At 41.4% G+C, this 15,364-nt stretch overlaps 1 protein-coding gene across 1 annotated transcript in view; it reads left to right on the top strand.

Moving 5' to 3' along the window:
- Position 1: 1 nt before the first annotated feature.
- The window catches only part of WDR48 (WD repeat domain 48), a 49,192-nt gene continuing 33,829 nt past the window's right edge, over positions 2-15,364 (top strand). The window contains exons 1-2 of the mRNA XM_040246202.1: positions 2-78; positions 13,522-13,662. Coding sequence (XP_040102136.1) covers positions 31-78; positions 13,522-13,662 — 189 coding nt within the window. The 5' untranslated portion in view covers positions 2-30. The remainder of the gene's footprint in view (positions 79-13,521; positions 13,663-15,364) is intronic.

Here is a 15,364-nt window from a genome sequence, read left to right as displayed (position 1 = left end):
GGAAGTGACGTAGGACTGTCAACATGCAAGATGGCGGCCCATCACCGGCAGAACACGGCAGGGCGGAGGAAAGTGCAGGTAGGAAAGGCTAGCTCCTTGACCTCCCGGGCGTGGCTGGCAGCCTCGGTCCCACATCAGGCAAGCAGATGCCTCGGGCCGCGGTCGGCCAGGGTAGCGGCTTAGGGCAAGCAGGACGGGGCGCGGCTGGCGGCGAGGGGTGGGGCCGCGGCGCTAACGGCTTGAAGAAGGGGCGGGGGGCGGCCGGCTGCACCCGCGGAGGCCCAGTCCCGGGACCCTTGGACGCGCAGTTGGGAGCTCGGTGTTGTAGGTCATCCGCTGTCTCGTAGGCTAGTGCTTGCGGTGTCGGGCTGGGCTTGTTCCCCGCCCACCTGCCTTCCCCTTCCCTCGTCTGTCTCCCAAGCCCTGTGCCCAGCGGCGTCGGAGCGGAGGCCTTGGGACTGTTGCCCGCCGGACGGGCAGCTGAGTGAGTGGGCCCGTGCGGGGGCGTGGCGTGGCTGCTGAGCCCTGCCGGGTTTTTGAGGAGGTTCTGCACTTGGGAACCCCCAGCCGCCTTTTATGCGTGAGCCTTCTCCCCCGCGAGGTGGAAACGACGTGGGAGTGTGCCGGGGTTTGTGGGAGAATTGTAATTTTCATTGTTTTGGAATTTAGTATTTTCACCGTTTCTTCATCCTTAGTGTGCAATGCATCCTTGAATTTTTCTGTCTCTCTAATGTATAATATTATTCAGAAGTAAAGAGTTACCTTAGCCTCCCGTGTGTGCTTTATGCCTTCATGAGTACAGTTTTGTTTGGGGTACGTTTGAGTTATTGCTACCTATTGTTTTCAACGACCTGAGGAGTAAAAGCCTTATTATAGGTGTTTACCTGCAGTTCAGTTCAGCTCAGTCGTGTCCGACTCTTTGCGACCCCCTGAACGGCAGCATTCCAGGCCTCCCTGTCCATCACCAACTCCCGGAGTCCACCCAAACCCATGTCCATTGAGTCGGTGATGCCATCCAACCATCTCCTCCTCTGTCGTCCCCCTTCTCCTCCTGCCCTCAATCTTTCCCAGCATCAGGGTCTTTTCAGATGAGTCAGCTCTTTGCATCAGGTGGCCAAAGTACTGGAGTTGCAGCTTCAAAATCAGTATTACTGATTACCTGCAGTATGTTGTCTGTAATGGGGATAGTACGGTGCACTTCCTCGTTAGACATTTACTGAGCCTTAGTTCGGACCCCAGAACGTGTAAAGAATTGAGAGAGTGCAGGGATCAGTAGCACCCAAGCTTTCTTTATAAGACGCAGCCCTGCACGTAGTGCTACATATGTCAGTGAATATTTGGTAATCTGGGCAAGGGATTCCTTCATCGAGGTTAGCCCAGGAAATGGCTGTTGGCCATAAGATCTTCTGACCAGTTCACTTCTTTCTTTTATTGATCTCGTTGATCAGTACAGTGTCCTCCGCACTCATTAGATGTTTGTTGAATTGAGTGACATTAACAAGAATCTAAAATAGCATACCCTGTTAGGTGATTTTTAAGTGCATAAGGCAGGTGGTGAGAATGTATGCTCCTGACTAAAACGTGAACTTAATTGTAACTTAATTGTTTTCTGGTGTTTAGAAAACTCTGCTTACTGCCCTAAGGTAGGGAAGTGCTGCCCTACATTCCTTAACTCTCCTTACTACCCTAATCAAGTGTCTTAGTTTCTTGGATTTAGACTTAAAAGGCAATATAAAAGTACAGGATGGGGAAAGTATAAGTTAGCTGCAGCAGGTGTGGAAAAACTGAATGTTTTAATAAGCTGAATATGAGCCATTGTATGCAGAATGAGGGAGGATGATAAATTCACTCTTCACCGATCAGAGTGCAAAACTGGAACTTGGAAATCAGTACTTAGCACTTTGTTCTTAATAGGTATAGCAGTCAGATTGGTGAAGTGACTTGAAACTGATTCCTAGGAAGAGCATTCAAAAGAACTTTCTACTATCAGTTGGCTGCAGAGAAAATTCAGTGAGTCTTGTTTGAGTCTTTCAGAATTTGTCCCTAAGGTTTAGAACCAATATGAGAAGGCGCAGAGAAGGATTTTTATATAAATACGAGGGTGAACTTTCGATCATGAAAGTGTTTTTTAAACTAGTTTATGTTCGTTGCAAAACAAAACAAAAGCCACAAACAGTACAAAAGTATAAATGATTATTGTGCTCCACTCTTCCCAGAAAACTGTTTTGGAGAGTGTGAGATATAATCTAGGCCCAGGATTTTTCACTCTGAGTGCTGTTGACCTCCTGGGCCAGATAATTCTTAATTGTGGGAGGGCTGTTGTTTTGCATCATCCTGCCTTCCCACTAGACACTGGCACCTTCCCAGTTGTGACAACCAAAATTGACTCTAGTCATTGTCAAATGTCCTCTGGAGGACAGAGTTGTTGGTTGAAAATTAAGTGTTCCATACTTCTTCGTGTATGTGTACTCAACTTAGGTGATTTTTTTTTTTTCACTCTAAAATGGAGTCATGGTATTCACTGCTTTGTCTTTTGCTGTTTGTTCAAAATTTTAAATATGCATTCCCTTTGATCCAGCAATTCCTTGTCTGAAAAATTGTTTTATGAAAGTACATATGCATCTATCTTTTGTCATGTGAGGATGTTTGTTATAGGAATGCTGTCATTGTGAAAAACAAAAACCAAAATGTCTATCAGTAGTCAATTGGCAGATAAGTACTTTCGTATAGTAGATTGCTTTGCAATTAGAAAGATAAGCTAGATTTATATTAAAGAAAAGATGTCCAGAGGTAAGAATAGGAAATCAACATAGCATGGTCCGATTTCCACACAGGAAATAATGCATTTTCAAAGTCTACAAGGATATTAACAGTGATTATCTCTGGGGTATTAGATTATATGATTATTGGTAAGGCAGGAAACAAGATACTTTTACCTTAACATATGTGAACCTTTTTATTTTTTTAACATTTTTATGATATTCTTTGCTCTTACAAAAACTTTCCATTTTGGAAAAAATATATATGGCTACAGAAATATTTTTTGCCTCTTGGCTCTCTTTCTTGTACCAAGAGGCAGTAGCCCCAAGCTCCATTATCAAATAGTAGGCCAGAAAGAACCATTGAGACTTATAATATTGATAAATAACCAATGGAGAAGGGCCCAGACATACTGCTTATCAGTTATAGACATAGTGAAGAATGAGCACAAGACCTACTCTCTTCAGCTTCTGAGGAAGCTGGAGGTGAGTATGAGGAGCAGGGGTGGATTTGTGATTGTCTGAAACATGAGCAGACAAATATGTGAATTTAGATATATGATGGAGCTTCCAGTAATCGATGTCAAAGCAAATCTTTTCAGTCCCTAGCGTTCCCTTTAATGTTAGGATTTTCCAGCAGCATGGGTCAGTTGGTTGGCTCTCTGTCTGCATCTTCCCTTGTGGCTCTTTCCTTGTTTGCTTCAGAACTCTTGGCATGATGTTCAACAGAAGTCACCAGTATTCCTGGCATAGGAGCAGTAACCATGCCCCCAGTACTCGTTGGTTCAAGAATATACATACTTGGTCTTTCATAACCAGAGGATTTGTTTTTTTTCGGTTGGAAATGACCCTCAATCCAGCATAACCAGGTTCACATAATAAACTTATGTGTTGACTTATGTAAATGATAACTTAAGAGTTGGTGCTAAGGCTAAGTCACTTCAGTCGTGTCCGACTCTGTGCAACCCCATAGACGGCAGACCACCAGGCTCCCCCGTCCCTGGGATTCTCCAGGCAAGAACACTGGAGTGGGCTGCCATTTCCTTCTCCAATGCATGAAAGTGCAAAGTGAAAGTGAAGTCGCTCAGTCATGTCTGACCCTCAGTGGCCCCATGGACTGCAGCCTTCCAGGCTCCTCCATCCGTGAGATTTTCCAGGCCAGAGTATTGGAGTGGGGTGCCATTGCCTTCTCCGAATAGGTCGTGCTAGTTTCATGGAGATCTTGAACCAGTAGGCTCTCTGTGACTCTAACCTGAGAAGTGATGTAAAATCAGCTTTAACCTTAGGCTGCCTACAAGTTGGGGTTTCTCAGGTGGCTGAGTGGTGAAGAATCCGCATGCCAATGCAGAAGACGAGGGTTTGATCCCTGGGTTGGAAAGATTCCCTGGAGGAGGAAATGGCCACCTACTCCTGTATTCTTGCCTAGAAAATCCCATGGGCAGAGGAGCCTGGTGATCTCCATGGGGTCCCAAAGAGTCAGCACAACTGAGCACTCAGGCGCACCTACTCACTGTCCTTAGTGTTCCCACACTCCTGGATCAGGCCTTCCCTCTTGGTCCATGGTGGCCGCTCCTTCCTGGACTTCATGTCCTTGCACCATCCTATCCGCAGAGCAGAAAGTCTCTTAAATACTCCCTGCACAGTCTCTACTAAGACGCGCTTGCCTTGAGGAAAACATTGAAAAGAAGCGGGGGATAGAGAGGCAACCCACAAACGTCTTTTCTACCAATACTGACCCCCTTTCCCTGTCAAATATTTAGTTATGCTAGACCTAGTAAGAGCTCAGCATTATCTTTACACCTGATTCTGAGCCCCAATTCTGGGTTGTTTAATTTTCGAGACTTTGTTAAGGTTGTAGAATGATGGCAAATCCTAGTTTCTCAAGGAAAGACCCTTATAAGTTAGCCATATGTCCAAGGTGAGTTACTTTTTATATACGATAGGTAATAAAAATTTCAGTGCCAGTAGGACATCCAGTAGAACAGAGGTCAGTAAACTTTTTCTGTAAAGAGCCAGATATTAATATTTTAGGCTTTGTAAGCCTAAAATATGCAGGTGTCATAACCACTCAACTCTGCCATTATAACATGAAAACAGCAATAGAACACTACCCAAAGGAGTAGGTTTGGCTATGCTCCAAGAAAACTTTGTTTACAAAACAGGCTTTGGCCTGGATTTGGCCCTTAGGTGGTTTTTTGCTAACCTGGGTAGGAGCGTTTTACTAACTCATGACTAGAAGTTAGCCTAGAAAGTGTCTTATTTATATTTGCAAGACTGAGTTTTAGAATATTTTTTAAAATCAACACTCTTGAAACATAGATACAAGCAGAAAATTGTGGTCCACAAGATTGAACAGGAAAAACACATGTAAGAATTATTCATATTTGGCCGATTTGGGGGCCAGATTTAGCCTGAGAGCTGGAAGTAGCCTTAAGCAAAAGAGCTGTGTGGTTCCATTTATAAGGTGGTGTAGAACAGGCAAAACTAATCTCTGGTGAAAAAAGTCAGTTCTAGATTGTCTGGGAGTTGGTGTCAAGGTTGAGAAGAGGATGAGGGAACTTTCTAGGGTGGTGACATATATATCTTGGTAGGGTTTTGTACTCGACAGGTGTATTAATTTGTCAGAAGTATTTTTGTATACTTAAGGTTTGTACATTTCACGAATGTAACTTTTACGTTCAAAAAATCCATAAATGAATGATGAACTCTGGTCGAAGATACACATTTAGGAAGAACTGTTACTGATGGTGTGCAACTTAATGTGAAAGCTGTCAAAAAATAATGTGTCAAATGGATGGCTGGGTACGAGATAGAACAAATACAGAAAATGTTAACTGTGAAATATGTCTGTGTTGGTATATCGATGTTTGCTGTGTAATTCCTTCAACTTTTATATATGCTCTAAATTTTTCATAATATTATGTTGAGGCAAAAATAACCTTTAAATGTCAGAAATGGTTAGATAGTGAAAAGCAGCGGAGGAGGGGACGTGAAATCTTGTTTGTGGTGGTCAGAGAAGGCCTTACTGAGCAGCTAACTTTTGTGTAAGTATCTGAAGGAAATGAGATCTGCTATCTGGGAGAAGAGCATTCCAGTGAGAATATCAAATGCATAGGTCCTAAGGTAGGAAAGTAGCTGGCCTATTTGCAGAATAATAAATTTGCCATTGTGACTGCCATGGAGTGAAAAAGGAGAAGAGGAGTTAGAGCCAAAATCAGAGAGGCGACTGCTGGCCCGGTCATGCAGAGAATTTGCAGGCCGTGGTCGGGGCTTTGACTTTTAGGCGAGGTAGGAGGCATTTGGTGGATTTACAGCAGAAGTGTGTATTCTTACGATTATCTGACTGCCAGTGAACAAGGGTAGAGCAGAGAAATCAGTAGCTGTTTAAGATATCCAGGTGCTGTGTGATAGTGGCTCCACCCAAGATGATGAGAAGTGGTTGAACTCGGGATGACAAGACTTGCTGGCCGGATGTGAGATGAGAGAAGTTGAAGTAAGGCTGGCACTAAGGTTTTGTGCCTGAGCAGCTGGAAGAACGGAGTTGCCATTCATCAGTGAGGAAGACACAGGAAAAGCTCCTTTGGAGAGGACTGTGAGGAGCTCAATTTGAAAGTGATTAAAGGTGTCTGTTAGACATTCAAGTAGAAATGAGTTAATGACACCTCAGGAAAGCCTGGGGAATAGCCCAGAGTGTCCTCTTTGTGAGCCTGAAATACTTCTAGGTCTCCTTTCTTTTCTTAAAAATACTGGGATTTAGTACTCATTCTGTAATATGTCCACATTTATTTTCATACAAAAAAATTGTTTAGTTACTATAGTAACAGAATCCGCCCCCCCCCAAATGCCCATGCTCTAATCCCTGAAATTTGGGAATATGTTATGGTTACATGATAAAAAAGGATTTTGCAAATGTAATTAAGGTTACAGACCTTAAAATAGGAGGATTATCCTGGATTATCCCAGTGGGCCCAATCTAATCATGTGAACTCTTAAAAAGCAGAGAACTTTCTTTGCTGGAGGCAGAAGTCAGAGAGAGATGAAGTGTGAGAGGGCCCTTCTGTTGCAGGAGAGGGCACATAAAAAGCAGAAGGTTTACAGGCAGCCTCTAGCAGCAAGCGTGGATCCCCAGCTAAAAGCCAGCAAGGAAACAGGGCCCTCCAGCCTACATCTCCAGGGAGCTGAATTCAGCCACTGAATGAGCTTGGATGCAGGCTTTCCTGGTGTAACCTACCTGGAGATTGCTGCTGTGGGAATACCCTGTTATTTTTCTCCCTGCCAGTCCCTTTAATTCTCTCTTCCAAATATATGCTTCCTACTGAAGGGCTGGCCTCCCATCCCTTGTAGAGTTCTTGAATCTCCTTCCTTTTTTCTTTCTTTCTTTTTTTTTTAAGTCAATCAAGACAGATATGAGTGCTCATCTTCTCTACCTTTGCCTGTACTCTTGACTGCCTAAATGAAGTTTTTCTGGGACTTCATTCACTCATTTATTGCTTCTGTCTCCAGAATTTTGTACTTTTCTTTTTCTTTTACTTCCATCTCTTCTGCCTGCAAAGCTTGCCTATATCTTGAAAAGAAAAAGCCTCACTTAACTTGCTGAAACATTCTTTCTCTCACTGGAATATTCTTCCCCCATTAGAATGAAAGTTCCTGGAGGGCTTCTGTGCTCAGTACTGTATCCTCAGCTGCTGTATCCTAACTACTCTATCCTTTAGAATAGAGCCTGGCAGCTGATGGAGGCTTAAATCAGTATTTGTTGGAAGACTTGAATCCTGTTTTTCTTCCATCTACAGCCAATGTTTTTTATCTATGACAACAAGTTTCACATATCATTGTTTGTAGTTCTTTCTTTAATGACTACATGGAATGAATGGACCATAATTGATCTAGTCATTTCCTTATTGAAGATACTGTTTCTATTTTGTCTACCATACTAAAATTTACTAAAATAAAATTAATAGCAGAGTTATGAAATAGTAAAGGAAATCTTACAAAAGTAAGTAAAAAGACAGATAATATAGGATGCATAAAAGATGAAGTTTAAGGAGCAAAGAAAACAGAGATAGTTATTGATAAATTTATATAAGATGATTTCCTAGAGCTGAAATGTCTAGATTGAAAGGGTTTTCAAAATACATAGCAAAATTAATGATAAAAGGACCAAAAATGATCTTGATTTTAAAAAAAATAATAATAATACCCCACCAAGTGAAAAGAGAGATCCTAAAATCTTGGAGTGTTCAGGTTGTGGTACCAGAGAGAATGAAAATGAGATCACCTTAAAGTTAAATGAAACAGTGGCATTGAATTCAATGGCAGCGCTGGATGCTAGAAGAGGTTAGAGTAGCTTCAGCTTCTCTTCAGTATCAACAGCTGAGTTTTTCCTACATGGACTTTTTTGTCCTGCCAAATCTAATGTAAAAATAAGGACCTTTTCAGACATTCAATGGCTAAGTCGCCTCCCATGTACCTTTTTCTGTGTTAGTTTCTTAAGGCCCTGGGGATGTACTTCTGGGAAAGTGAACAAAGAAAGGAAACACTGGAATTCAGGAAACAGTGGCTCTAACTCAGAAAAGCAGTAAAGGGAAGCACTGGAGGTGACAACTGTATCAGCAGACTGAGAGGGCAGCCAGGCCAGATTGAATCGAGACTGTGGGGAGAGGGTGGGGGAAGCCTTCTGGGAAAGAGGATGCTAAAGGTGGGTTCTTGCTGGGCAGAACCAGCAGTTAAAGAAAATTGAAGTTAAAGTAGTGGAAACCATTGAAGGAAAGGAGGAACTCTAGGGAAAATGAAGAACTCTCTGAGGAAGGAAATGTATTTATAATATAGTACTTGGCTAGTGAGTAGACATCAGTTACAGTCCAACAGTGTTGCACTGATTATTTATTCAACTCAAAATCGTGGTGGATCTATCTGTACTGCAAGAGTAGAAGGAAGAAGTACTGGGGGGAGTTCCACAGCTACATCCTAATCCACCGTAGCTTGAGTAAATAGGCAGTGTCTAAAATGGATAAGTCAGAAAGTTGTAGGGTAAGCACAGTATTTCAAGAAATGGCAGTAGCTATCTAACAGAAACAACCAAAAGTTGAAATTAATTACCTCTGAGTATTAAGACTGGATGTGAAGAGTCTTACCCAAACAACAGGGAGACAGTTTTTCATTATTGTCTTTCAGTACTATTTGATTTCCTGAATACAGGCAAGAATTAGTTGGATAAGAATTGTTATACATTCAAAAAACTAAGTAGTATATGCCTGTTATAAAACATTCATACTAAACTAAAAAGACATGAGTGAATGACAGTCACAGTAGTTCCATCTCTCAGAAGTAACTACTGGTCGGTCGTTTTCTATATGTATAGCCTTCTAAACTTGTGTGTTTATTTATAAACATATGTTGAATATTCTGCAACATTTTTACAGTAAAGATTATTATACACTAATATGTTGGGCCATGCATGTGTTGCTTAAATATATCATGGTTTTCTTTGTGTGTCATTCAGTCTAGAGTTGCACCACTGTTTTTAATGATTAAATAGTGTTCACTGTTATAGATGTGTGTGCCAGAATTTATCCAACTCGGAGACTTCTAGTTCTTCACTGTTCTTAATCACACGTCTATAATAGATGCCCTTAAAGAGGTTGGCCCAGGCTTGTTGTGCTAAGAATTCCTTTCCATCTGGGACGAGGACCTGACAGCCATGGGTTATTCTCTGACTCTTTCCCACGGGGCCAATCAGATCGTCTCCCAGAAATCTGAAAATAAAAATTCATACATGCTCTTCCATCTCCATTAAAGGAAGTGTGCTGAGAATCGGAGGTGAGGGGCCTTGAAGCCCCAGAGAAAGACACATCAGGAGAGACTGACACTCATACTGAAGCCAACTTGCTTCCTGATGGTTTTTCAACATCTAATTCATGCAGCAAACATTGGTGAAGTGCCATTTATATGCCAAATACTATAATAAGGATACAGTGATGGGAGGAACAAGGTAGACAAGTTCCTTGCCCTCTTGTAGCTTTTTTTCTAATGGAGAAGATATGGCAAAAAATACAAATACGCAGCATGGTGAGAACTGCACAGTAAGTGGAGGAAGTGATAGTGGAAGGAGATCAAGGAAAGCCTTTTAGAGATTACTCTTCTGGGAGAGCTTCCCTGGTGAGTCAGTGATAAAAGAATCCACCTGCAATGCAGGAGAACCGGGTTCAATCCCTGCGTTGGGAAGATCCCCTGGAGAAGGAAGTGGCAGTCCACTGCTGTATTCTTGCCTGGGAAATCCCATGGACAGAGGAGCCTGGAAGGCTACAGTCCACGGGGTCGCATAGAGTTGGATATGACTGAACGACTAAACAACAGCAGCTTTTCTGCTAAGACCTGGCGAGTGACGCGTAAGCCAGACAAGGTAAAAGCTAGGAAAAGAGTGTTGTTTTGGACATGAGAAATGAGACATGAGAAATCTTGGCACATGGAAAAGTAAATTTGAAGGCCCTAGGATGAGAAAGAGCTTGATGTGTTTGAGGAACAGGAAGGAATTTGGTGTGATTGTTGTGCAAGAGCGTGGGGGGACTTAGTTTGAGGTGAGTGTGAAGATGCAGGGTAGAACCGAAGCATGTGAGAAATTTGGACTTGACTTTAAATGCAGTGAAAAACTTCAGTAGAGAAGTGCCATGATTTTATTTTTAAAATGTCTCTTATGAGTCATGACTGTATTTCCTGCCCTTCGGCTCTGTTAGATATTGTTGTTAAATTCATCTTGAATTCTCCTTTTAAAAAAAAACAACTTAAGCTGGTTTGAGTAGATTTCAGTTACAGTTACTTGCACCCAAAAGGCTGGGTTGAGACATCTTCCTTGTCTTTGCGTATACAACCCTGACCCATTTCACAGCTTTCATTGTTTTTGTTTGTTGGCTGTTTTCTTTGCTTTTTAAAAAATTTCCTCTTCGTGACCTTCCTTGCTCTTTCTCATGGAGAGCCTGACTTTTTCTTATTGTTATCTAAGGAATCTTTATATGTTGTCAAGAGTAAACTTTGGTCTTTTGTATTCATTTTCCCCCCAGTTAAGTGTTTGCCTTGTAACTTTGTTCCTGTTAATTTTTGACACGCAGAACTTCATTTTGTTTTAAATAACAGCTTTAGTAAGATAAAATTCACATAAATTTACCTTCTAAAGTATACAACTCACTGATTCTTAATATATTCACAAAGTAAATTGATCACTTAATTCCAGAACACCTTCATCCTGAAAAGGAAATCCTGTACCCAATCGCAGTCATTCCCCATCCTCCTCTCATCCAAGCCCCTGGAAACTATTAGTCTACTTTCTGTCTCTCTGGATTTATGGAACCTATTCTGGACATTTCATGTAAATAAATTCATAAAATTTGTGGCCTTAGCATAATGTCTTTGTCATAGCATATTTCAGTACTTCACTCCTTTTTCATAGTTAAGTAACATTACGTTATGTGGACATGCCGCATTCTGTTTATCCTTTGTCAGTTGGTGAGCATTTGGGTTCTTTCCATTTGTTGGCCATTGCGTTTAGTGCTGCTGTGAACATTTGTCTGTACAGAAAGTTTTGGCTTGTAGTTTGGTTTGGATCAGTGTTCCTCTTTTCTTTTGCAAAGAGTGCCATCTTTCTAAAGTATTTTCATGATTAGATTATTAAATTTCAATCTTTAGTCCTTATGAAAATTCATTTTGGTTTAAGATTTAGAAAAAGAATATTATTTTTCCCAATAGATGTTCCTAGATAATTTAGGTCTAACTGGCCTATTGTTCATCTTTTTCTCAAGCGCACACAGGACCTAATTGATAATTTATTAAATAATTTATCCTGCCCCCATTGGTTCAAAATCTGTTTATATCAAAATTAAAAGTGTGTATTGGGAAAATATGTTTCTGAATTTTTTTTTTATTCCATTGATCCTTTAATGTCATATTGTGGTCTTCCTTTGTAGTTCTGGTAGCTTTGTAATACCTTTTAAGATTTTAAAGATTATATTTTCATTTTAAAAAGTGACATGGTTAGCCCCTCAAGACATTGTGCTATATATTAATACTTTTGTCAACTTCTAGGAAAAAAAATCCAGTGAACTCTGACCACAATCAGGTTAAAGTCACAAGGTTAGGAAAAAATTGTTTATTTTGAATCACCCGGGGCTACAATACAGCATGTCTCCTTTAGTCAGGTGTTTCTTTTATGTACCTTATCCTGTGGGTTGAGCCTCCCTGGTGGCTCAGACAGTAAAGAATCCGCCTGCAATGCAGGAGACCTGGATTTGATGCCTGGGTTGGAAAGATCCCCTGGAGGAGGGCATGGCAACCCACTCCAATATTCTGGCCTGGAGAATCCCATGGACAGAGGAGTCTGGCGGGCTACAGTCCTTGGGGTCGCAAAGAGTCAGACGCAACTAAGCACAGCACAGCATGTATCTTCTTTGCAAAATGAATTTCTAGATATTTATTTTTGTTGCTGTTGTAAGTGAAGTTCCCTGCCCCCTTTATATCCTTACTGGTTATTTCATTAATACAAACTTTTGCTTTTGGCTGTCACCCAGTTTGTTGAGTTTTTCTTAATTGTAATGGCTTTTGGTTGGTTCTCTTGGGTTTTCTCTTGGAGCAGAGTGTTATTGTTACCAACAATAATAAAGTAGGGGAAAGTAGTCTGAAGGAAAAAGTTTAGTGTGTTAATGGAGAGCAAAACCTTATTTTTGCTTAGCAGGTCAGAGAAGGCCTTTTTGAGGAAGCATCATTTCCACAGAAATCTTAAGACTGCAATGGTAGTCAGCCAGACAGTGGGAGGAAGAGCTTGTAGACAGAGGGGATCAGCATGTGCGCCGTCTGGAGGAACAGTGTGTGTGGGGCATGGGAGCAGTGAGCAAGGGCGAGGGCTGGAGAGGTGCTTGAGGACTTCAGACCCAATCCTGAGTCTAGTGGAGTAAGCACCCAGAGAGGTTTCTGAACGGAAAAATGTTTACATTTTCTAAAAAGACATTTCTGTCTACATGTTTTAAAGAGTCAGCCAGTTACCATATGTAAAATAGATAACCAATGGGAATTTGCTGTATGACTCAGGGAACTCCAACCGGGCTCTGTAACAACCTGGGCGGGGGGATGGGGAGGGAGGTTCTTGAGTGAGGGGATATAGGTATGCCTGTGGCTGATTTGTGTTGGTCTTTGGCAGAAACCAACACCGTACTGTAAAGCAATTATCCTTCAATTAAAATAAATAAATTTAATTATATATAAAACAGATTCATCCAGCTGCTTTGTGGAAAATGGATTAAAGACAAACAGGGTAGGAAAGGAGTCAAGTTAGGAGGCATTTGCAGTATTTAGCCTCAGACTTGCTTATCTTGGTCTAAGCTCATGTCACTCTTCTCTGCTCAGCCCTTCCGTCTCTATGTTGTTGTTTAGTTGCCAAGTCATGTCCGATTCTTTGAGACCCCATGAGCTGTAGCCCTCTATGCTCCTCTGTCTGTGGGATTTCCCAAGTAAGAATTCTGGAGTGGGTTGCCATATCCTTTTCCAGGGGATCTTCCCGACACAGGGATTGAACCCACGACTCCAGCATTGCAGGAGGATTCTTTACCGCTGAGCGTCTGGGGGAGCCCTCAGTCTCTATAGAATAAAATAAAAATTTTATCGAATTGGGAAGTAAGTTTTATATTAGAAATTTGAATTTCAGATTGGCCGTTAGAAGGCTACATTTTATTATCACATATTTTATAGCGTCATAAACAGCCAATCTTGATGTATTTGTCAGGTTTCCTATGTTATTCGAGATGAAGTGGAGAAGTACAACCGAAATGGGGTCAATGCCCTGCAGCTGGACCCAGCACTTAACAGACTTTTCACGGCCGGTCGAGACTCCATCATAAGAATATGGAGTGTCAATCAGCACAAGGTAAGGCAGGGATTGAGTTTATATTTTCAATCTATGCTCAGTAAATTTTGGTCTGTCTAATATGGTGCCTTTCACAGTTTCAGATTTAATCTCTTTGAGCACTCAGTTATTTGGTACACTCTATAAATAAAGACATTGCAACCAGAATTCAGTAAGCCTCTGAGAAAAACACCCCAGGGGAGTTTTAGAAGTGTTTTAGCTAAGGCAAGGACTCCATAAACTAGGTTTGTGATAACAGCTCTTTGCTGCAAAGGAGCTTAGAGATTTTTCTGGTAGGGGAATTCTTTTCAGCAATTTATTTTTCTGTTTTAAATATGTTCCCCAAAAGCTTTCTTGGCATCCCTTTTCAGTGCTACTAAAAAAAAGATTGAATATGCTTTTACATTTATAATTAACCTTGAACAAATTTTTTCTTCATCTAAAAGTGATTAGGGTGGGGATTTCCCTGGCCATCCAGTGGTTAAAATGCCTCACTCCCAATGTGTGTGTGACGGGGATTCAATCCCCAGTTGGGGGAACTAAGATCTTTCATGCTGACAGTGCAGCCAAAAAAAAAGTGGTTACTGTACCCACAGAGACCCATAGGGTCTTACTATATAGTATACCGTTGATGTAAAAATATGAAAACAGAAAGCAGGACTTAATGATATGTCAAGATAAGCCCCCAGTCAGATGGAAAGGTGCTCTTTTTGTATTTTGTGTGAATGCCTATATTATGAATAACATAGGAAGATTCCAGGAAGAAGGAGGAGCATTTCTTGAACTCCTAGCGTTGTACCAGAGCAGTTTCCCAGATTGTTTCTCACAATAATCCTTCAAGGCAGATCCACTTTCCCCTTATGATGGGAAAACAGGCTAAAAGAAACCATGGTTGAGTAACTGGTTCATGACAGAGAGTTAGAGCCCAATCTAACCTTGAAACCCCGAAGTTAGACTTTGTCGTTTTAAAAGGCTGTGTGTGAGTCTGATGTTCCATCTGAAAAAGAACAACTACTTTGTACAGCTTGGATAGTTTCTTTCAATGGACTTTGGCCCAGTGAGTTTTGAATTCTTTGACCAGTGTAAATAGTGGAGGTCCCATATTAAAAACATAGAAAATAAGAAAGTTGTGGCTCTGAAGTGCTTTTCAGAACCACTTTTGAATTGGAATGTCACCTTCCTAGAGATTTACAGCATTTCAAACAAATTAAGGAAAACACAAGAACTAACCGGGAAGAGTTAGAAAGCTGCCTCTTCAGCCCTCAGACATCTCTTTCTGGTTCACATTTTATGACAAGATTGAATAGCATCAGTTCTCAAATAGACTTGTAGAGAAAGCTATTCTCTTTGCCCATGAAGCATCTTGAACTTGCCTGTCTTAGATGTAGGGTGTAACTAAATACTCTTCTTTAAAAGGCCTCTCCTGGTAATTGAGCCAAGGGAGAGCAGTAGAAAAATCTTGAGTTACTGAATTGAAATGGTGATCCTTTAGCCACTGGCTTCCATTTCTTCTCTGAAGGACTGTAGATACTGTGAGGAAATGTTCAGTTCACAGGCAAAAACAACAGTAGGAAGCTAAGAGCAGAAGTGGGCATCTTCATCTGCCATCTGCGCAGCTTCTTTTCTGTCCCCGCTGTCTGCTTGGAGCCTTCACCACTGCTGAGGCAGACCCCCCCAGACCTGTTCATGTCTCATCCTTTCTAGTGAAGCGCTTCCCGTTACA

This window comes from Oryx dammah, unplaced genomic scaffold, assembly GCF_014754425.2.
Source record: "Oryx dammah isolate SB20612 unplaced genomic scaffold, SCBI_Odam_1.1 HiC_scaffold_9, whole genome shotgun sequence".
Lineage (NCBI taxonomy): Eukaryota > Metazoa > Chordata > Mammalia > Artiodactyla > Bovidae > Oryx > Oryx dammah.
The sequence above is the reverse complement of the archived record's forward strand: the minus strand, read 5'-3'. Positions and strand labels throughout refer to the sequence as shown.